The 23,865-nt window shown below is 46.5% G+C and overlaps 1 protein-coding gene across 1 annotated transcript; it reads right to left on the reverse strand.

The window, feature by feature from the left end:
* Positions 1–448: 448 nt before the first annotated feature.
* Positions 449–12,004, reverse strand: Zmynd19 (zinc finger MYND-type containing 19). The gene is made up of 6 exons (XM_032903151.1): positions 11,730–12,004; positions 10,344–10,403; positions 9,411–9,517; positions 8,708–8,848; positions 3,636–3,816; positions 449–3,131 (listed from the first exon to the last, which is right to left on the reverse strand). Exons 1-6 carry the CDS (start codon positions 11,778–11,780, stop codon positions 2,988–2,990), a joined length of 684 nt encoding a protein of 227 aa, XP_032759042.1. The 5' UTR covers positions 11,781–12,004; the 3' UTR covers positions 449–2,987.
* Positions 12,005–23,865: the final 11,861 nt, after the last annotated feature.

The raw sequence follows: 23,865 nt of genomic DNA on the forward strand, positions 1-23,865 counted from the left end.
GGACCGCAGGAAACCGATACAGAGTGGCATCAAGTGCGGAGAACAAGTTTAGGGCAAGTGGAAAAGAAACCTGATCTCAAAAAGATGCGGAAGCCTTCAATTCCTGTATTGTAAATAACAGGCTTGGGGGGACCAGGTTTTTAGACCTTATGAATCCAACTGTCTCAAAAATGTATGTTGAGTTCAGCTCTCAGTAACTCATGAGCTTGGTTATGTGGTCTTTACAGAGACAAAATGCTGCTCCACGTGAGCTCTGGTCCAATAGTCTTCATGTAAAGGGGATTTTGGAATCATGCAGAGGACGACGTAATGTGTGCCTTTGAAGTCTGAGACAATGAATGCCTAAGTGAGCCCAGAATGTACCAGATGCAGAGACCTGCAGCACTTTCCCCCCAGCACTGGCAGTGGCTGTAGTAGCAAACACCTTGATTAAACCATGAGACAGACCCAACAGACAAAAAGCTCGTTTTAGTCCATCCAGTTTTTGGCACTTAGTTACAGCAGTTCCAGGAAGCAAAGTCACAGGACACCTGGGTATCCAGCCCTGGAACTGAAGCAGAGTATGGCTGTATAGCCTAGCTTGCAGGCCAGTTAGCAGCTGAAGCAAGGGTGGCACCTAAGGAATTCTGAAAAGACCCCAATCCCTCCAGCACTAGATTGTCCCAAGGCCAAGTAGCCCAACTCACTACACAAGCCAAAGGGCCCCATCTTTGAACCACCAGAACATTCATAGAACAGCCTAAACAGCTACAAAGAACACCAGGCAGGGATGACCAGAGGGAGGGCAGGGATGAACAGACATGGGGAGTAGACATCGACTTGATAGAGCCCAGCTCACTGCACAGCTAGCTGTGCTACCAAGTGTAGATAGGGAAACCCACAGGTGAGCCACCTTTACCAGCAGTGCCTTGAGGTCAGCTGTGTGCTCTCTAGGTAGAATCTTCTGATCAAAGCTGACAGTAAAGCACCCGTGGCTGGCGAGGGGACAAAGAGCTAACCTGGCCATTTAAAGGAAAGGTCACAAACTTGTAGTCTAGATTCATCCCAAGAAATTTGACTCACAGAATCCCTTTACTACAATAGCCCTGGCCTCTTAAAAGTAGTTTATGCAAGGGGAGACAGTGAGGGCGTACGTCAGCTGCTGCCTATAGCAATATTTTACAATATATACATCTGTCCTCTTTCCAATGACATCAGATTGATGTTCAACCTGGGGTCTGAGTAGGGGACCTTCAGAACACAAAAGGGTTCCTGGTATAGGTCTGACATAAACAACTCTCCGAGTTTAAACACTCAAGGGATGGTGCCATGCTGAGTTTCAATCTTCCCCTCTAGGCCACTGTGTATTATAAAAGCACAATCAGCCATAGAAGCTGGACTTATAGGCCTAAGGCTATCAAGGGGTTGTGCTCAGCCAGAGAGCACTTAGCTCACAGAAAACCAAGACTGTGATAGATAAGCTGCAATAGGAAGAGCTTAACTCCCGAGGGGCACTGTAGACCACCCAGAAGGCCAGAGAGCTGCCCAGGTCAGCAGTCAGGGAGAGCTGGAACAAGAGGGTCACACCGAGTTAGGGGACTCCAGCCACAGTTGAATTCATTTCTGCAAATGGTCAAAATGCCAAACAGTCCTCAGAATGTGGATTCCCCCCAAAAAGTTCCTAGGGTCTGCAGCTCTGCAGTGAAGTCTCCCTTTGGCTGTCTGGCACCCCCACTGTCTTTGCCATCCCACAATTGGGACAGGAGCAGCAGCTTACTACTGGCTTCAAGGGTCTCTGTGCTTCAAAGTGGCAGTTCACCAACATAGGGATATATAGTATTTTGCTGGTTAGTTTCATGTTAACTTAATACAAACAGGAGTCATTTTGGGAGAGGACAATTATGAAAATAACCCCACTAGATTAGATGGCTTGTGGGTCAGTCTGTCCTAATTTTTCTTTATTGATCTGGGAGGGCCTAGCTCACTTTGTGCAATGCCACCCCTGGGCTGGCAATTCTGGGCACTACAAGAAGCTCGGCTGAGCAGGACACGAAGAGCAAACAGTAAGTAGCAATCCTCCATAGCCTCTCCGTCAGCTCTAGTCCTGACTTCCTTCACTGGACGGTGATGTGGAATTGTAAGCTGAAATAATTCCTCCTTCCCAGGTTACTTTTGCTCATGTTTTATCACAGCAATGACAACTATGACAAGTAGCCACCCTACTGGAACACTTCAGAACACCTGCCACCAGAGAGAACAGAGCCTTCCTTGCACTCCTCGATAACATACTCTACCCTCGAGGCCAACCTGGAGTGATGGGCAAGTCCTCCCAGACCATTAAAACTAGCTTCATTAAAATTAGTTCCTTTCAACTAAACAAAAAAAAGGTGAGCCGGGTCTGTTAATCCCAGCACTCACGGGGCAAAGGCAGGTGGATCTGTGTATTCAAGGCCAGCCTGGTTTACCTATGAAGTTCCAGGAGAGACCCTGTCTCAAAAGAAAAGGGCTGGACAACAGGGGTCTGAGGAGCAGAAACTGGCCACAAAAATGATTCTACCTTTACTCTGCCTGTTTAGACATGACTCTGTGCAAGCCTTTCAGTGGGAACCCCCCTCCCCACTGCCCAGGAGCGAAGCTCGACTACACAACAGTCTCTAGCTGAGTGGTGACTGTTTACCATTTGAGGAATACAACAAATGATTCTATTTGAAGTTGCTAACCCTCCCCTTGCCTCCCCCCCAAAAAAACTGTACATGAGTTTACAAACATATTAACATATAAATAATGAGAAAGGTCCTAGGGAGCCTCCCCGTTGTCTCTGCTGGAGGTGAAAACTGGAGGGGCAGTGTCCCCACAGGCTGCTTGTTGCTGTGAGGTCTTATGGCAGCTTCTCTGGATCCATTGCTGGCTTCTTTGGCACCTCCAGGTTCAACTGCCAGTCTGTCTTCCACTGTGCTCATGATGAGCTGGAAACTGTGAACCCGCAGCAGTGGCAGCTCTTCAGCCCGTCATCGCTCTGGCTCAAGCTCATGCTGGAAGGGACGCTTCCTCTCCCTACAGTGCTTCTTGTGGGCAGGCCAGTCCTTCTGCTGGCACTGAGAGCCACAGTATCGAGCCACCTGGCAACGCCCACAAATGTTGAACTCTCGAAGCTGAAACACAGAACACTGTGGCTTCAATATTACACTAATGAAATGTATGAAAACTATTATCTCAGCATCTGGATCAACCCAATAAAACCCTATGTGGGAATGAAGTTCGGTGTCTGGTCGACATGCAAGGGCCCTGGATTGAAGCCCCAGCCCTTGTTTTCCCTAAAAAGAGCCAGACATGGTGGTTCCTGTACTCCCTGCAGAAGGATGTCTGTCTGATCCAGGATCATGGTGATATCTCAATCAGTCTAATTTGTATAGATAGCAAGTTCTAGGACAGGCTGGTTTCCAAAGATCTTGTCTCAAAAATCACACACACAAACATAAAAAGAGAAACTATACAGGTGTTGTGGCTGAAGGGCATAGATAAGATCTGGATAGGAACACCAGAAAAGTGACTCACCCCATTCTACCCAGGGGTCTACAGGAATAACCTATCATAACATATCCAGACTGCTGGGCAGAGGTGTCCAGGGACCAAGGGCTCAGTGTAGCATACTGTACCTGCTTTTCAATCACCGTACAAGGAGGATAGTGACACTCATAGTAGGTACAGGAATTTTCTTCCTCTTCCACCACATCCCCATTGGCATTATAATACCGGGTCACATTCAAGACAGGGAATTGTTCTTCTATAGGGTCTGTGGGAAGCTGCTGGATTGCAAGCCAGTATAAGCTTTGCTCCCTGAAAGAAAGCAGAGGCCTCAGTGCACTCTGGCCTACCAGGTCAGCACAAGGAGAGAGCATGACCCCAAGACAAGTAAGCTCTGCCCAGTTCTAACAACTTGAGTTGTGATTGCCCACCACCACACTGAATGTATCTACCACGCCATAATAAAAACTTTAAATCCTAGGGGATAGGGAAATTAGCAGCATTGGGGTATGTGATGTGAAACACACAGAATCAAGAGTTAGAAAAAAGAACTTTCACCACCCAACACCCCAAATTTTTTGAATCCTGCCTCCAGTAAGGTACACAGCATCATGGCACTGGGTTTGGCAAGCTTGGCTACCTGATGCTACAGTAAGATCTGTCTCCCCTTTGCCCTAACTAAGAAGTACTAACTACTGTTAGCCTACTACTTCCCCTTTGAGGTCACAGCTATCCTGTCTTTCTAAAATCCCTCCTGAACAAGTGAGTCAGCCAGAAGTTGGTTTGTTTTTCAAGACAGAGGTTTTCTGTGTAGTCCTGGCTGTCTTGAAACTCGCTCTATAGTCCACCCTGGCCTCTAACTCAGAGATCTATCTGCCTCTGTATCTAAGAATGCTGGGATCAAAGGCATGTGCCATCATGCCTGGCTGAAGTAACTGAATGCAGTGACAGAACTGTAGTCTGAGACTCATGCTGTGTGAAGAAGTTCCTGTTGTAGACTAAAAGAGAAATGCCCCCAGCCTCAGGTATTTGAAAACACTTGGTCCCCAGTTAGTAGCGCTGGTTGGAGGACTAGGAGGTATAGACCAGTTGGAGAATATCACTAGAGGAAGGCTAAACCTTGGGATACCCACACTTTGTGCTCTCTGCTTAACTTTTTACTCTGGCTGTCATGCTTCCTGGACATAGTAAATTATTATCCATCACAAGCTTTATCTTAAATAAACTTTCTTCCTTAAGTTACTTTTTGCTATAGTGTCTTATCACAACCACAGAAAAATAACTAATATAGAAATTAGTAACAAAGAGGAGGACATTGCTGTGACAGACTTGGCCAGGTTCTTTTGGGGAGAATTGTGGAAGTGTTTGGAACTTTGGGCTAGGAAAGTCATTGAGTGCTGCAAACTTAATAGGCTGTTCTGGGGAAGCTTAAAAGATAAGTGAGAAGTGGCTGAGCGGTTAAGAGCACTGACTGGGGGGCTGGAGAGATGGTTCAGTGGTTAAGGGCACTGACTGCTCTTCCAGAGGTCCTGAGTTCAAATCCCAGCAACCACATGGTAGCTCACAGCCATCTGTAATGGGATCTGATGCCCTCTCTTCTGTTGTGTCTGAAGACAGCAAGTGTACTCACATACATAAGAGAGAGAGAGAGAGAGAGAGAGAGAGAGAGAGAGAGAGAGAGAGAGAGAGGAGCACTGACTGATCTTCCAAAGGTTCTGAGTTCAATTCCCAACCATCCACATAGTGGCTCACAACCATCTATGAGATCCAGTGCCCTCTTCTGTTGTGTCTGAAGACAGTATACTCATATAATAAATAAATCTTGAAAGAAAAGTGTGAAGGAAGCATAGAGGATGGAGGCCTAGCTTGGGAAGCTGCGTTCCTCAAAGCTTGTACTGGGAGGTGCTCATGTGACAGATCTGAATTAAGATTTGTGGGTTCTGGCCCACTGGGGCTGAAGACTCAGTTGTGATTAACAGAAGACTAGTATCACTGAAGCGAAACCTTATGGGAAATATTTTCTCTCACTTAGCACAAAGTTGTGGTCCAGAAGGGGCATGCATCTCAATCGGACAGTGAAACTTAGTAATGGGTTTTGGCAACACCACAGTTGGAAATACCAGCAAATTGGAAATGTCAGGATTGTGGGATAAGTAGCAAGCATGAGTAGAGCAGACCTAGCATGTGACTTAAGGTAAGTTGTGGTATGCTGTGTATGGCAGAGCTGCCAAACCCTGTGTAGCACAGAAATTATGAGTAAGTCTCGAACGCTCAACATTGAGTTATTTATATATACTGTTGAAATTTAGTTTTATACTGTGATAACAATATCAGATCCTGGGGATAAGAAATGGGGTATGGCTTAAAGTGGGGTGTGGTGTGTGTGTGTGTGTGTGTGTGTGTGTGTTTAACAAAGATCAATTGTGCTGGTTAGCTTTTGTCAACTTGTCAAAAACTAGTCACTTAGAAAGACTAAACTTCAACTGAGAAATTACCACCATCAGACTGACCTAAGGATATGTCTGTGGAGCATTTTCTGGATTAATATAGGAGGAACCAAATCACTGTGGGCAGTATTACTCTTAGGCGACTTGGTCTGGTTTGTGTAAGAAAGCAAACCGAGGGCTGGAGAGATGGCTCAGTGGTTAAGAGCACTGACTGCTCTTCCAGAGGTCCTGAGTTCAATTCCCAGCAACCACATGGTGGCTCACAACCATCTGTAATGGGATCTGATGCCCTCTTCTGGTGTGTCTGAAGAGAGCTACAGTGTACTTATATATAATAAATAAATAAATCTTAAAAAAAAAAAAAAAGAAAGCAAACCGAGCAAGCTATGGAGAGAACACCAAAAAAACAGTACTGCCAAGTGATCTAAGGTTTAGTCCCCGCTTCCAGTTTCCTGCTTGAATTTCTGCTCTTAATTCTCAACAATGGATTGTGACATTGCTTTTGGTCATGGTATTTTATATTAACAGCAAGAAACCTAATCATGACAGCCCTAATATGACTGCTGACTGCCCACAGGTGAGTGCAGCAGACTGTGTGGGGTTTTGGAGAGGCATGGCTGGTTTCTATACAGGAGCTGCTTAATTAACTGAGCCTTATGAATAACCCACTCTCCCTCACAAGTAAACCAGGACACTGGCCATCCTCCTCTGATCACATGTGCCCACAGTACCAAGCACTCCCCTCCTAACACAAACACATTCATTCTCCCTCTTCATTTTTTTTTTCGGAGCTGGGGACCGAACCCAGGGCCTTGCGCTCACTAGGCAAGCGTTCTACCACTGAGCTAAATCCCCAACCCCCCTCTCTTCTTCCTTTTACATGGGCATACCAGACATGCTCATGGATGCTGGTCCAATCTGGTCCTGCCTCTGCTAGTAAGAGGTATGTACTACTACTACCTACCTGAAACTTATCTCTGAAAAGTGGCTGAGGAAACGGGTAACGGACCACCTGACCACACACCTCAGCCTTCTAGCCCCACAACTGTAACTGCCCTTTTCTGAAAAGAGGCTTTAACTGTAGTTCTATCTCATGATCATAAGGTGTGTTCAGAAGATTAAATATAGCAGACCCTACTAAATAGGATGTCTGCCTCACAGGAGGATGAGAAGTTAAAGGTCAATCTCAGCTTCTTAACTATACAAGTTGAGGCCAGCCTAAGACACACGAACCTCAGGGTAGGATGGAAGGAAGGAAGCAAGTAGGGAAGGATGGACAGACAGACAGGAGTGGTGAGAGAACTGAAAACTCAAAACCTCTGACACCAGGTAGAAAACAAAGCCTGAGACCCCCACAGGGCTGCCTTCACACTCTGCCAGAGTGAAGCAGCCTGGCAACTGTCTTCTGAGGACCTGGAGACCAACACTAAGCATCAAGTTCAGAACTGTATGCCACATGTCCTACCTGCAGCACACGGGGCTCGGGCATCACCTGAAGACATTCGCTATAAAGATCTATCTGCTGTCTACAATGCCAACCTTGTTAATAATACAAGCATCTGTTGGAGTGGTAAATGCCAAAGAAGGCTGCTTAAAGACTTAACTCAAACATAAAATTCAGGAGCCCTCAGGGGAGGCCTATAAGCAGGTAAATGATGCCCGTGTGGCTTGGGACTATGAGTTCAAATTTCCCTAACCATTTCCTTCCCGCTGGTTCCCCCAGCTCTTCTCCAGGGCTTCATGAAGTTCCCTGTGATGAGTTGAGGAGGGTTAGGAGGAACATGGCCCTCCAGAATACAAAAGTGTGTTCAGCACTATTTTCAGGACCAGGGAACTGAGAAGCCCCCACACAGGTCAGCTTCCTAAGCTACTTTGTCCCTCTCCTTCAAATGCTCAGGGAAACCTGCAAAGGAACAGGACTGAAGCCCACCCTGTCTCAGAGAACTCTGTAGTTCTGGGTATGTTCTCATTCCACCACACCAGCTAAAATATTCCTACAGTATATTACCACAAAGTCAATCCCAAAAATCAATCATAAAAATTAGCTAAGCATGGGGCTGAAGAGATGGCTCAGTGGTTAAGAGCACTGACTCCTCTTCCAGAGGTCCTGAGTTCAATTCCCAGCAACCACATGGTGGCTCACAACCATCTGTAATGGGACCTGATGCCCTCTTCTGGTGTGTCTGAAGACAGCTACAGTGCACTTATATACATAAAATAAATCTTTAAAGAAAAATCATTTTTAACTTCATTTTTAAAATATCTCTTGGGCTGGTGAGATGGCTCAGCGGTTAAGAGCACTGACTGCTCTTCCAGAGGTCCTGAGTTCAATTCCCAGCAACCACATGGTGGCTCACAACCATCTACAATGGGATATGATGCCCTCTGGTGAGTCTGAAGACAGTGACAGTGTACTCACATAAATAAAATAAATCTTTTAAAAAATTAGCTAAGCATGGAGGTATATATGCATCTTTAACCCTAGCACAGGAAAGGCAAAGGAGGACTGCTGTGATTTCAAGACCTGGTATACATAACGAATCCCAAAACAGCAAGGGCTACATAGAGAGACCCTGTTTCCAAAACAAAATATAAATGAAAAATTCTTCCCTTTCCCATAAAGCGAAGTCCTCACCCATGGGCAGTGGAGGGTCATATATCAAAGTCCTGCAGCACTCATAGTAAAAGCACAAAACAGGTAACACAGAAACATGTAATGACCCTTCAAGTACAGGTGCTGACTAGGGAAGACCCACCTTTGTTTGCTGGAGGTCTCTTCAGCTTTGGGTCGCCAGCCCCATGGGACAAGCTGCAGGTTGTCCAGGCGATTGTCCACAGTCACAGCATTGAGATGTACCACCTGAAACCCGGGAGCCACACCTCCCCTGTGTCGTTCCCTAGGGAAGACAGATTTTTTTTTTCTTGAGGGCAAGACCCTCAAGCATCAATGTCCAAACACAGAAATATCAGTCATCCGTCTAAACTGGGCCCTTATCCTGAAGTAGCATACCAGAAAGCCAAGCACATCATCAGTCTATGGCCCACACAGACTGGTTAATGATTCTGCACCTGGATTTAAGGGCTTGCCTCCCAGGGCAATGGAGAGAACCCCCAAACCAACAAAATTACCTAGAGATAAGTTTCCCATCTGGATGCTATCAACATTTCAAACCCCACCTTCCCCATCTAGGATCAATGGCCCCTTTTCTAAGGATGTAACTTATGACTGACTCCCCAGAGGACCACAGGTCTCATCGAGTCCCACTCGCTGTTTAAGTGATATGTACATTAGTCATCCCTTTGGGTTAGTGGCAAAGGTCACAAAATAAACTCCCAGACTCAGAGAAGATAAGGTTGAGTCTGACTCCACTGAGTAGAATGCTCTCTTTAGGCACACTGTGCATATCACAGCTCACATGGGGCTTAGGTGGGGAGACTTCTCAGTTGGAAAATACTCACCATAGCAGCTCATGCAGAAGCCTGCCCGAGCCCCTTCCCCGGTTTTTGTCAAAGGCATATGCAAATATCTTAGCACCGTTTCCATCAGCGTCTACTTCCATCCGAGCCTGGGCAGGAGGACAGAGCAGAGCGCATCTGTTGGAAAGCCTTTACCTCTCAGCACATTTCAAATCCAGCTCAGAAAAACGCCAGAGGTACAGATGATATCCTGCTCCTAGGACCCCAAAAGTACAGGGAGCACACCCTGACCAACAACTTGCAAAATGCTGTGGACACCAAGAAGTAAATTTTTTCTATCCTCAAAAAAGGCCAGAAGAGACGATGGGGAGCTAGAGATGGCTAAGCAGTTAAGAGAATTGGCTGCTCTTTCAGAGGACCCTGGGCTTGATTCCCTACAGCCAGCCACCTGGTGGCTCACAACCCATGCAGATACTCAGATCAACATTAATACACATAAATAAACTCAGGGAATAAAACACTTGAGGGGGAAAAAGCCCATGTTGGCTGTGATGGTACACATCTGTAATCTCAGAACTCAGGTAACAGAGACAAGGAGATTTGAGTATTCACAGCTGGCTTGGGGAGAACAAGACCTTACCCCCATCCCCCACTCGCCAAAAGGCCACCAGCCAGAGAGGTGGTAGTTCTTTACCAAGAACAGTGAGGGCAGGATGGTCTCCCTAGTTACGGTGCAAAGGGGTGTGCTCACTTGGTTTAACAAACATGTAACCATAAACACAACAAAGCAGGGAGTTTTCAAAGACCAGTAATCAGGAAAGGAGGTCACAATGGGCTCTACTAGCCAGCAGTGTCCAGGTTGTCACAACCTGCTTTGGAGCTAAATATCATTATCAGTGGTATCCTCTTGTTCTCCCAGAACAAGGAAGGAAATTCATTTCTCATTCCTCCTGGGCACCAAACAGTAATGCTCACCTCAAAGGAGTAGCTCTCCACCAGTGGTATGTCCTGCTCATCTATCAGCGTGTATTTGGTCTGCAAATAAACCATGTTTCAAAAATTACATCTGAGACCCACCTAAGAAACAGTAACAGCATAACTTGCAGCAGCAGGAATCTGTAATACTGCCCAGTGAGACAGAAAGAAACCACATCTTAAGTGGGGCCTTGCTCAGAGTCATTTGGCACAGCCTGCAATCAAAGTGCAGTTCAAACTGGGCATGGTGGTACACACCTTTAATCCCAACACTCAAAAGTACTGGCAGACAGAACCCTGTGAGTTCCTAAACAACCAGGACCATAGAGTGAGATTCATCCTCAAGAAAGAAAAAAAAAAGAAAAGAAAAATCCTTTCAAGTATGTTAAAAGCAAAACATGACCACATGTACCAGTGTGGGTAATTAGGCTTCAGAGCCCATCCACACCTGATAGACGGTCCCTAACAAGTGGCACTGAGCTTTTAATGCACCCAGAAACTCAAGTCAAACATGTCTAGTGGAGTAGAGGAAGGGAATGGGACTAAGAACATCAGGTTCCAAGTGATGTTTGTTCAGTATGTGGATAGTTATTCCACGTGCTAACTGGATTGCCCTTCTTCACCTGGTCTCAAATATTCCTAATAAAAGCTTTAATGGCCCAAACTCCTGCAAATAATTGCGGAGTAAAAGTCTCCCACCCCTCCCCAGTTAGAAAGTTCCAGCAGTTCTTTCCTAAGCTCAACACAGGTTGCTTTTACTTTCCTGGAAGCTCTTTCTAGGATCTGTTACCTGCCTCTACTTTCTGTCTGCTCTTCTCTCCCACTAGCAGCCGCCGCCACTGGTGGAAAGAACAGACTTAAGGTCCACAGTTCCTGAACAGCACCATGACACGAAGCCCAGCTTCAACATGTGGTGGGTGGTGGCCCAGGCGAGGAGCATCTGAGAGCCTTAAAGCCTACCAAGATCAGGGCCCTGGCTCTTCGTCTGTGCTCTAGGAAAGCCTGTGACTCGAGTGACCGAACGTGGCCAACCTTTGGTCAACGTTAAAACGCGCCGCCGAGGGCTACGGCGGACCCGCTGCTCCGCTCGCCTCAGAGCTTCGGGCCAAGAGCGTCACGGCGGGAGGCCGCCGCGTTTAAAGCGTACGGCCGCAGGTGCAGCCCGGCCGCCGGAGCCGCCGCAGGTGCCCGAGGAGGCAGAGGATGAACCCCGGCAACTGTTCCGCACCAGCCAGTCCCACACGAGTCCTGAGGCCGAGGGGCGCGCCCCCGGCCGCGGGGAAGACTCCCGCGAGGAAGGCGGCGCCCGGACCACGCAGGCCCGCGCAGCTGCTCGCCCTGGTGCCCCAGCCCGCGCAGGCCTCGCCGCCGCTCCACACCGCTCACCTTCCCGGCCACCCGGCCGAGCCGCACGATGCCCAATTTAAAGTCGGTCATGGCCGGGCCTGCGCTCTGGGCAGGCGGAGCCGCTCCCTCGGGAGGCTCCGGACCGGACCGGGTCGAGCCGTAGCGAGGCCGCGGCACTCCGGGTCAGGCCGGGGCCGGGGTCAGGCCGGGCGGGCCACGGGCGGACGAGGCTGGGCCAGGATCGGGCCACCGCCGCCGCCTCGCGCCCGCCGGACCTGCCACGCGCCGCCGCCACCGCCGCGCGCACCCCAGCGAGCGGAGCAGAGGGCGGGGCGCACCCGGGACACACCCCCCACCGGCGGCGGCCGACCAATCACGAGACGCGCCCTTCGCCGGTCGTGGCGCGCCGCGGCCAAATAACCAATGAAAATAGGAAACAGGCGCAGGCGCACTAAAAAAGACCCAAGTGCGGGGGAGGGGCGAGCCGGGGGCGGCGCCTGCGCGGCGGCCGGCGCAACGTCAATTTCGCGGGAAGCTTTGTGCGCGCTGCGGCCGCGGCTGGGGCGCGTGAGTGAGCGCAGTAGGTCGCGGCTTCTTCCTGACAATAGCTGCTTGCGTTCGGGTCTCTAAGTTGTGCACGGCGTAGAACGTCTGTCGTTGCCTGGTGGTTACCGGCTAGCAGGATGCTGTATGGGTCGTCCAGGTCTCCAGAATCATCCTGCGAGGCAGCGGCGAGTACCTACCTACTCGATGCTTCCTGGAACCCAAGAGCCTTAGGTCTCCTAGAAAGGATAAAACCTTCGGGAAGGAGCGGGAGGCTGGGGCGGGTATCTGTCCCCAGAAAAGGGAGATCTGGTAGTCTGGAATCCTGACAAAGCTGATAAGGCCTAGAGTTCGAGCCCAGGGCTAGACTCCACCTGCTTCAAGGTGACCTCAGGCATCAGAGGATCTGCAAATGTTTCTAATCTCATTGTTCCAGTTTGGAATTACCGGGAGCAAAGGATTGTCGAGTAAAGCTAGATCTCCTCTCAGCCCTTGGTGCTTAACATTATTCCCAGGTGCTTTTCTGCTCAAACTGCACCTGTTCCATTAGCCTCTTCAGACTTGTGGATAAGAGAACTTTTTAATAAGAGGTGGAATGCTTAGGATGATGCAAAGTGCGCTCCCTGGTAATAAAACAAATTGTTTTTGCATATTCCTCCAAAATAGTAATTCAACACATCCCACATAACTTGAAAGGAGACCCAGGATACACCTGTTAGATCACAGAGGCTGCCCTTGTAGAGGAGATCGGCCATACCTCATACCCTATTGAGTACCCTTCTTAAGCTGATGAGTGGGTATGAGAAAGCCACAAGGTGGGGTGCCTGCAGAAGTAAGATTAGATCCTAAATTATGGCTTTGCAACCTATTTAGTGCCTTCACTAATCTGCTAAATCAAAAATATCCACCCCCTGAGCTCAGGGACTATTCCCTTAAAGGGAACAAGACATAATAGATACAGATATTATAATAGTCCTTTATTCTTCAGTTACTACTAGATTGCTACCATATTCCAGCTTCCCTCACTATAGAAGACCCTTTTGTTTTTTTAGGTTATGTGTATTAGTGTTTTGCCTGCATGTATGTATGTGTATCGTGTGTGCAGTGTCCTTGGAGACCAAAAGAAGGTGTCAAGTTCCCTGGGACAAGAGTTAATGATTATGAACCTCCTTTCGGTGCTGAGAACTGAGTTCAGAAGCAAGTGCTCTTAACCACTAAGTCATCTGTGCACTCTGTAGCTGGCATTATTAAAGATCTGATCTCCTGAACTCGTTTCAGTCTTTCTACCCAGCCGAGAGGTAATCTTCATTGGTGAGAATACCAGCTGGAAACCAGGCATGTCTGCTTTTAATCCCAGCATTTGGGAGGAAAAGGCAGGTTGCTCTCTGAGTTCAAGGCCACCCTGATCTACAGAGTGAGTTCCAGGACAGCCAAGGTTACACAGAGAAACCCTGTCTGAAAACAAACACAGTTGTAACCTATCCGTGAGGGAAGAACTCTGATTACCTCATCATCGTTGGGTACTGTTTCGTTGGAGGTTAAATTTGAACATGATTTTGTATACTTATTTTGTGAGTGCATGTATCAGAAGACAACTTTTGAACTAGAGAAATAGCTCAGAGGTTAAGAGCACTGGCTGCTCTTCCATAGGTCCTGAGTTCAATTCCCAGCAACTGAATGGTGGCTCATAACCATCTGTAGTGGGATCTGATGCCCTCTTTTGCAATGCAGGTGTACGTGCAGATAGAGCACTCATACATAAAATAAATAAATTGTTAAAAAGAAGAGAACTTTTGGGCATTGGTACTCCTTTGATGAGTTCATCGGTGATCAGTCTTAGAGTCAAGGTTGGCAGCAAGTACTTTAAACCATTGAGCCATCTCAAAATAGCTCTTCTGTCCTAAATGACAGGAGGTTTATGATGTGTACCAACATACTCAACTTCTTTTAACTTTTTTATTAGTTATTCACGGTACGTGTGACTGTCCTTGTGTGTGCATGCGCTCGCTTGCACATGTTGCAGTGAGATAACTTGTGGACATTCTGTTCTCTCTACCATGTTGATATTCAGGGACTAAGCTCGGGTCATCAGGCTTGACAGCAAGCATAGCTACTTACTGGATCCTGGCACTTGACTTCTATGTTGTTATTATTGTTTTATATTCTATATTTTATATGTTAGGTTTTAAATTAGTTTTGTGCACGAATATGAATACACACACACATACACACACGCGCGTGCATGCAGTGCCTGGAAGAGACCTGAGGAAATTATTGGATGCCCTGGAACTGGAGTCACAGATGGTTATGAACTGTCAAGTGGGTGCTGAGAACTGAACTCAGGTCCTCTGCAAGAACATCAAGTATTCTTGACTCTTTTTTTTTTTTTCTTGGTTCATTTAGTATATATAAGTACACTGTAGCTGTCTTCAGACACACCAGAAGAGGGCATCAGATCTCATCACAGATGGTTGTGAGCCACCATGTGGTTGCTGGGATTTGAACTCAGGACCTCTGGAAGAGCAGTCGGGGCTCTTAACCACTGAGCCATCTCCCAGCAATCAGTGCTCTTAGCCACTGCTCTTAACTCTCTACCCTCCTGAATGCTTCTTAACATGAGTTTCGGAGGGCCAGAAACATTAAAAACACAGAGAAACCTAAAACTGGGTAAGATCACTATGGAGGAAATGACAGAGAGAGAGAATAGGCTGAACCTTGGACTTGCTTACATCAAGGGTGAAGATAACTGGAAAGAGCGCACCTCAACAAGGACAACTAAGATGTCTGCTAGGAAGGACACCCAGACAGGGTGGTGGCCTAGAAGCCAGAAAAGGGCTGTTCCTGGCAGGCATTTGTGATAGGCACAGTATGGGGACAACAGACAGTGAAGCAATGGATTTAGAGAGCTGGAGGGATGGCTCAGTGGTTAGGAGCACTGACTGTTCTTCCAGAGGACCTGAGTTCAAATCCCAGCAACCACATGGTGGCTCACAACCATCTGGAATCTGATGTCTTCTGGTGTGTCTGATAGCTACAGTACAGTGTACTTTAATAAATAAATCTTTAAAAAAAATGGATTTAGCATCCTGGGATCACCTGCTACCTTGAAATGTCCAGTTTGAGTTGAGGAATAAGAGTCAGTGTTGAGGGCTGGAGAGGTGGCTCAGCAGTTAAGAGCACTGACTGCTCTTCCAGAGGTCCTGAGTTCAATTCCCAGCAACCACATGGTGGCTCAAACCATCTGTAATGGGATCTGATGCCCTCTTCTGTTGTGTCTGATAACAGCTACAGTGTACTTACATATAATAAATGAATAAATCTTTAAAAAAAAAAAAAGAGTCAGTGTTGAGGCATATGGCTGAGGCAGAAGTAGGGAGGTTTGAAACCATTCTAGACTGTAGCAAATTGCATGGGATCTGCAGCAAGTTCTGAGCTAAACTGAGCTATACGACAAGATACCTTCTTTTAAAAAAGAAAAGAAAGCAAACAGGCCTGAAACCTCAGAATTTGGGATGTGGAGGTCAGAGAATCAGGTCTTCATGGTCATTCTTAGTTCTATAGGAAATTCAAGGCCAGCCCAGACTAAGTGAAATCCTGTATGAAAAACAATTTTTAAAAGGAAGAGAGAATTGGAGACAATGAGAAACAGCTCTTGCTAGCAAGACGAAGATGGCCAAGAGACACTCTAGAATGGAAGAGAGATCTGTTCACTGGCAACCACGCTAGCAAGATGGCTCAGTGGACACAGGCCTGGTGATCAAACAAGTCCCTGAGCTTCATAACTATGGAAGTAAAAGTGCTTGCTGCCCAACCATATGGTCTGTGTTTGATCCCTGAGACTTAAAATGATAGAAGGGAAAAACTGATTCTTTGACTCTAGAAGGTCATCCTCTGATTCCTCAGTAGGGCTGTGGCATGCATACACTTCTCCCAATAATAAATAAGCCAGATGTGGTGGTACATGCCTTTACCACAAATAAAGGAGGTGGAGGATCTCTGTGAGTTCAAAGCCAGCCTCATCTACATAGCAAGTTCATAGACAGACCATGTCTTGCTAGGTACAGGTAGGTAGGTAGGTAGATAAGTAAATTAGAACAAAAAATTAAATCACTTTTGCAGCTGAGCTTACTAGCTCATGCCTTTAATTCTAGTACTTGAGAGACAAAAGCAGGTGAATCTTAACTCAGTGCTAAGCCATGTCTCCAACCTCAGGGGTGTGTGTGTGTGTGTGTGTGTGTGTGTGTGTAAAGGTCAGCCTGGTCTACAGAGTGACTTTCAGGATACTCAAGCATGACTATGCAGAGAAACCCTGCCACAACAAGCAAAAACACAAAACAAAAAAATCTTGGCTTCTGGGACTGGAGACATGGTTCAGTGGTTAAGAGAACCTGAGTTAAATTCCCAGCACCCACATTAGGCAGCTTACAACTGCCTGACCTCTGTGGGCACCTGCATTCTGCCTATGAAACACACACAGATGCATGCACAGTTAAAATAATAAAGAGAAAAAGAAAGAATCTTGGCTTCCGGCAGGTAGGGGCTCTCTAAATGAAAACCAAAACTCAGGTTGTTACAAATGGCAGCATTTGTGTCTGTCTTGTTCCTACTGCTGCCAACAGCCTCAGAAGATTCATGTGTGAAAAAGACTGGGTGCCCTACTGCTGAGTAAAATTGTTGATGGGTGATGGAATCATATATTTATCGATGAATTAAACAATTGGTGGATTCTCAATTTGATGGAAATTTTGAGAGTTGGAGGTAGGACTTGGGGGTGAAAGTAGGTCATTAGGGATGTATCTTTTTGTGGGGGAGAGTTGGAGACAGAGCTCACTATGTAGTCCAGGCAGGCTTTAAACTCACAGAGATCTGCCTGCCTCTGCCCCCGGAGTGCTAGGATTTAAGATGTGCAGTACAACACTGATAACCTGGCTGCTCTGAGATGAGCAACTTAGCTCCTCCATGCCATTTAAGCCACCAGTCCCTGTACCAGTCGACTCTGTATCCTTCATGCTCCCACTGCTGGCTCCAAGGTCAGTGCTCCATTTATGTTTGTTACGTATGATACAAGTGTGTGTGTGTGTGTGTGTGTGTGTGTGTGTTTGTGAAAGCCAGAGGTCAAGTGTCTTCCTCAAAAGCTCTCCACGTTTAAAAAAAAATGTTTTTTTTTTTTGGTTCTTTTTTTCGGAGCTGGGGACTGAACCCAGAGCCTTGCGCTTCCTAGGCAAGCACTCTACCACTGAGCTAAATCCCCAACCCCTATGTTTTTTTTTTTAATGTATGTGATGGTTTGTACATGCTTGGCCCAGGGAGTGACATGATTAAAAGGTATGGCCCTGTTGGAGTGGGTGCATCACTGTGGTCATGGCCTTCAAGACCCTCATCATAGCTACTTGGAAGTCAGTATTCTGCTAGCAGCCCTCAGATGAAGATGTAGAACTCTCCGCTCCTCCTGTACCATGCCTGCCTGGATGCTGCCATGTTTCCACGTTGATGATGAACTAAACTTCTGAAGCTGTAAGCCAGCCCCAATTAAATGTTGTTCTAACAAGAGTTGCCTTGGGGCTGGTGAGATGGCTCAGCGGTTAAGAGCACCCGACTGCTCTTCCAGAGGTCCTGAGTTCAATTCCCAGCAACCACATGGTGGCTCACAACCATCTGTAAACAGATCCAATTCCCTCTTCTGGTGTATCTGAAGACAGCTACAGTGTACTTATATATAATAAATGAATAAATAAATCTTTAAAAAAAAATAAAAAAAAAAAAAAAGAGTTGCCTTGGTCATGGGTCTGCTCACAGCAGTAAACCCTAACTGAGACAATGTGTATGAGTGTTTTGCTTCAGATAAGTCTGTGTGCTACATGTGTGTCTGGTGCTTTCGGAAACTAGAAGATGGGTTGGCTGCCTAAGAGCTGGAGTTTTATAACATTGTGAGCCACCATGTTGATGCTGGAAATCAAACCCAGGTCCACTGCAAACACAGTGGCCGAGCCACCTTTCCAGTTTCCTCCACCTCACTTTTGCAAACAGCATCTTTCTCTGAGACCAGAGCTCACAAATTTGTTTAGACTGGCTGGCCAGAGAACCCCAGGAGTCCTCCTGTCTCTGCCTTCCTAGAGCTGGCATTATGGGCTTGCTTACCACACCTCCCATGTGTGCTGGTGCCCTCGGAGGACAGAAGAGGGCATTGGAGCCCCTGGGACTGCCGCTAGAGTTACAGGCTGAGGGCTGCCATGTGAGTGCTAGGACTCCAACTGTAGAAGAGAAGCCAGTACCCTCAGGACGCTGAGGCAGCTCTTTAGCCTCCATACCTCTTGGTTGTTTTGTTGGTTGCTGTGTTTTCGTTTTTGACCTGAGTCCTGGGGATACAATGAAGTTCTGCTTAGGCAGCAAACACACCAACTAGCCCAGTACTACCTTTTAGAATTTTGTTGTAGCAATGTCTCATTTGTAAGTACTAGTTTCTCTTCCAATTTGCTTCATAACAAACAACCTCAGGGCTGGGGAGGCATGTAGATTAAATGGTAGCTTAACTTAGTAAACAAGGACGTCTTGGGTTTAGTTCCCAGAAGAAACAAGCACATGTCTATAGTCCCAGCATTCTCAATGTGAAAGTAACAGGATCAGAGTTCAAGGCCACCCTGGGTTATAAGGACTCTGCTCTAAAAAAAATAAAAACACTGTGGGCATAGTGGTGCATGCCTTTAATCCCAGCAATGAGCTTGAGGCCTGTCTGGTCTACATAGTCCCAGGACAGCTAGGGTTATGTAGAGGCCCTGTCTCAAAAAACAAGAACAACAAAAACCTGAAACAACAACAAAAAAAGCAACCCCTAAACTTAGTGGCTTTTTTTTTTAGCATCATAAAACTCAAGTTTTAGGGGCTAAAAAGATGGCTCAGTGGTTAAGACTGCTCTTCCAGAGGTCCTGAGTTCAAATCCCAGCAACCACATGGTGGCTCACAACCATCTGTAATGGGGTCCGATACCCTCTTCTGGTGAGTCTGAAGACAGTGACAGTGCACTCACATATATAAAATAACTCTTTTAAAAAACTCAAGTTTTAATATGTTGTAAACGTAGTGACTTTGAATAACTAGCTAATGATTTTGAAATCTAGGTGGGGGCTGAAGAGAAGGCTCTGGAAGAGCACTGACTGTGGTTAAGACTGCTCTTCCAGAGGTCCTGGTTCAATTCCCAGCACCCACATGGTGGCTCACGACCACCTGTAATGGGATCCGATGCCCTCTTCTGGTGTGTCTGAAGACAGCTACAGTGTACTCATACATAAAATAAATAATTAAAAAAAAAAAAAAAAAAAAAAAAAAAGAGTGCTACACTGAGATCCCAAACACCCAGTGTAGGCACCACTAAAAAAAAAAGACCTTCTACAGGGGTTGGGGATTTAGCTCAGTGGTAGGCGCTTGCCTAGCAAGCGCAAGGCCCTGGGTCCCCAGCTCTGAAAAAAAAAAAAAAAAAAAAAAAAAAAAAAGACCTTCTACAGCCTAAAACCTATGTCTGAGCAGTCTTCTCTAGTGGATGCCCCAAATCAAAAAGAGACCACAAAGGAGACACCTGGCCAACTCCAGAAAAAACTGGCAGTTGTGTGAGGGCCATCAATATCTTGGTCATCCCATTCTTACCAAATGCCAGCCAGTGTACAAAAGCCTCCTGTCTGAGACTGCCCAGTTTCAGCTACACAAATAAGTCAGCATGGTAGGGCACGTGACAACTGATGCTGAAACAGCCAAGTTACCATATCCCTGTGCTCATCTGGGTCTATTTGAGGCTCATATCTGAGCATTCTCAAGACCTCTGTTTAGGGTAATTAGATGGCTTAGTGCTTCAGTGAATTTGCTACTCCTACAGAGGACCCAAAGTTCTTTCCTAGCACCCATGTTAGGAGGCTCACAGCTAGCTTCAGGGAGTTGGAGACCCTCTCTTGGCCTCTCTGAGCACTCACATACAAGTACACATACATATTGAAAAACAATTAAAAATAAAGATCTCTCCTCTCTCTCTCTCTCTCTCTCTCTCTCTCTCTCTCTCTCTCTCTCCTCCCTCTCTTACTCCACTTGTCTCTGCCATTCTCCTCCATGTGAAAAAAAAAAAAAAAAACTCAAATTGAAAGGGGGGTGGGTGGAGAGCTGGCTCGATAGTCAGAAACACTTGTTGTGTTTGCAGAGGTCCTGGGTTCAGTTCTTAGCATCTACATGGCAATTCTCAAAAGTCTGTAATTTCAGCTCTACTGAATCCAACATCTGGCCTTCATGAACACCACATATACCCGCACATAGAAACACATGCATAGGGGACTACAGAGATGGCTCAACTGTTAAGAACACTGACTATTTTTCCAGAGGTCCTGAGTTCAATTCCCAGCAACCACATGGTGGCTCACAACCATCTGTAATGGGATCTGACACCCTCTAATGGTGTGTCTGAAGACAGCTACAGTGGACTTATATAAATAAATTAAAAACAAGAAACCCCACATACATACAATTTAACCTCTTTTTAAAAATGTGTACGGTGGAGCATGTCTTTAATCTCAGCATTTGAGAAGCAGGGGCGGGGGTTGGGGATTTAGCTCAGTGGTAGAGCGCTTGCCGCTTGCCTAGCAAGCGCAAGGCCCTGGGTTCAGTCCCCGGCTCCGAAAAAAAAAAAAAAAGAAAAAGAAAAAAAAGAGAAGCAGAGGCAAACAGCTCTTTGAATTCAAGGCTAGCCTGGTGTACAGAGTGAGTTCTCAGACAGCCAGGGTTATTCAGAGAAGCCCTGTCTCAAAAACAAGTATTTTTTTTTTTTAATTGGAGAATGTGGAGATGTGGTGGTGCACGTGTCTTTAATCTCAGCACTTGTCAGGCAGAAGCGCTTTAGTTCTGTTTTGTATAGGAAGGTCCAGGCCAGACAGGGCTACATAGTGAGACTCCCCCCCTCTTCCCGAAAAAGATGTGTGTGTAGGTTTAGATTGGTTTACATGATACAATATAATCTGGGTAGTCCCACAATGGCTGTCTCACAATGGATGGGCCAAAAATCTAGTAATTTGCTTAGTTCAAAATGCTGGATGTCTCAGCCATCCGGTCCCAGCCAGGTCTGAAGTCCTGGAGGAGTCTTGGAGAGCTGCTGGTTCTAGTGTGTAGGTGACATGACGCAGCAATGACAGATGCACTTCCTGACAGAGTGAAACCAAGCAGGCAAAAGAGTGTCCTTCATCTCCTTTTTCCTAGGCTGTTTCCAGAATATGCCACTCACACTTGAGTCTTTCCACTTCAAATCCGATGAAGAAAGTCCCTTAGAGGCGTGCCTGACAGTTTGCTGGTTTTTTGATTCTAGATCTAACCAGGTTGACTATCAAGATTAAGGATTACATCATGGAGTATTAATTGTCCCTTGCCTTTCCTGCTCAAATCATCTTCTTCTTCTTCTTCTTCTTCTTCTTCTTCTTCTTCTTCTTCTTCTTCTTCTTCTTCTTCTTCTTCTTCTTCTTCTTCTTTTCTTCTTCTTCTTCTTCTTTTCTTCTTCTTCTTCTTTCTTCTTCTTTTCTTCTTCTTCCCCTCCTCCTCCTTCTCCTCTTCCTTCTTCCTCTTCCTCTTTCTCTTCTTCTTCCTCTTCCCCTCCTCCTCCTTCTCCTCTTCCTCTTCCTCTTCTTCTTCTTCCTCTTCCCCTCCTCCTCCTTCTCCTCTTCCTCCTCCTCCTTTTTTTCCTTCTCCTTCTTCTTCTATGTGGAAACTCAATTAAGGTCATACTCTCCCTTGCTCTTGACGAGTTTTGGTACTTTTTTTGGAGTGGTAGTGCCTCCTAGAAACCATGGGTACCAAACTAGGGCACAAATGTCTGGGAATCAGAGGAAGCCTCTCGCCTAGAGTCAGAGTCGCTCACCAGTAGCAAAATCTCAAAAAATGATGGAGAAGTAGAGATAGAATCACCAGGAAAAGAGGGGACTAGCCAGGATCTCGCAGAGGGAGCATGGGAAATTGTGGGTCAGTATTTCCAGATCTTGAGAGCTAAAGCTGGGAGTTGAAAATGGTAAGCAGGACCTGTCCTGAGCAGAACCTGAGCGGAAGTCCAGTGTTACAGCTGTTACAGTGACTGAATAGGGAAACATCTACATCTGGAAGGCTCCTGATGGACACAGAGAAGAGACTTGACCAGACAATTGTGCTGAAATGGATCCCAGATGGAAATGGGTTGACTAGGATCAGAATAATGATTATAAGGGAGGAGGCTTAGAAGAAAAGTCCACTCAGGTCTGTCCTGTCTAACAGCAGCTTCCAAACCATCTCCTCTTTACTGAAACACTTTCCTGTTTTGTCAATTGGTCACTCTGGGGCTGCTCATTGTCCTTCTCTTCCCAACTAATATCCCGAAATCCTTATTTAGAAGGCTCCCGGTTTGCCCAGTTGTGCAGACACTGCAGCAGTATGGCTGATAGAGGCTCCTCTGGAAATACAAGAATTCTGAGGAGGCCAATGTTGGAGCTCAGGATGCCCTCTTCTTCCCTCTTTCCTTCACTCTTTCTTTGAGATGGGGTCTCACTAGCAGCCAGGCCTGGATCTCACTGTAGACAAGGTATGATTCGTGTACACCTTCGGAGATTCAGAGCAGCAGCTTGGTCTGGAGCAGCCGATTCGTTGGGGGAAGGATATCATGTTGCTTCCTGGCTTTGACACCAGATGAATGAAAAACAGAAATGAAAAGAAAAGGAAAGTCTGGGTTCGGTCCCCAGCTCCGAAAAAAAAAAAAAAAAAAGAAAAGGAAAGTGACTGGTCCCAGGTTTTGGCACCAGATAAATGAAAAAATGAAAGGAACAAATGTGACTGTGCCTAGGTTTGGTGGAGAAAGCTTACTTTAGATAAAAGGGAGACAGAGACATCCAAGAGAATCCAGAGTGAACATGACCCTGAGCCATGTGAAGAGAGGGGAACCAGGTACAGCAGCCAGGAAGCCCAAAAGAGAGTGGGGTAACCAAGATGGCTACTTGGGGGAAGGGCAGCCCAGCCCCTGAGCTGGACGAGTTCAGGGTAGGGGGCCTGCCAGTAGGAACGCCAGCCAGTAGGACCCTGTAAAAGGTAGGGACTGAGGGACGCTGGGAGAACCTGGTGACAAGGTCCATATTAATATGTTAAGTACTAGAGGCTGGAGAGATGGCTCAGAGGTTAAGAGCACTGACTGCTCTTCCAGGGGTCCTGAGTTCAATTCCCAGCAACCACATGGTGGCTCACAACCATCTGTAATGGGATCCGATGCCCTCTCCTGGTGTATCTGAAGACAGCTACAGTGGACTTATATATAATAAATGAATAAATCTTTAAAAAAAATATGTTAAGTAGGCACTGCAGCCTTGCATTTGAGTTTGAAACCTAATGTGTACCACCATACCCAGCCCTCTTCCCCTTTTGTTGACAAGAATCAGATTAAGTTCTGGATCATGTCCCCATCACCTAGCCGAGACTTCAGTTATCTGAACACAGATTATTTTTTGTTTTAGCCCTTTGACTCCCCTAAATGCATGGGGTATCGGAGGCACCCAGGTTTTGCATGTCATGGCTTCTACCACAAAGTGATTTGCTCTTCCATTGAGGAACATTTTGCTAACTGTTCTAGTAACTGCCACTCCACTTTATTTCCTTCATG

This window comes from Rattus rattus, chromosome 5 (genome assembly GCF_011064425.1).
Source record: "Rattus rattus isolate New Zealand chromosome 5, Rrattus_CSIRO_v1, whole genome shotgun sequence".
NCBI lineage: Eukaryota > Metazoa > Chordata > Mammalia > Rodentia > Muridae > Rattus > Rattus rattus.

Bases quoted from the DNA above. Each gene is read 5' to 3' on its own strand.
- Zmynd19 (XM_032903151.1), bottom strand. From the start codon at position 11,780: ATGACCGACTTTAAATTGGGCATCGTGCGGCTCGGCCGGGTGGCCGGG. The intron at 8,849-9,410 runs GTGAGTATTTTC...TGTCTTCCCTAG, and splicing joins CTTCTGCATGAGCTGCTATG to GGAACGACACAGGGGAGGTG. The intron at 3,132-3,635 runs GTACAGTATGCT...TCTGTGTTTCAG, and splicing joins GTACGGTGATTGAAAAGCAG to CTTCGAGAGTTCAACATTTG.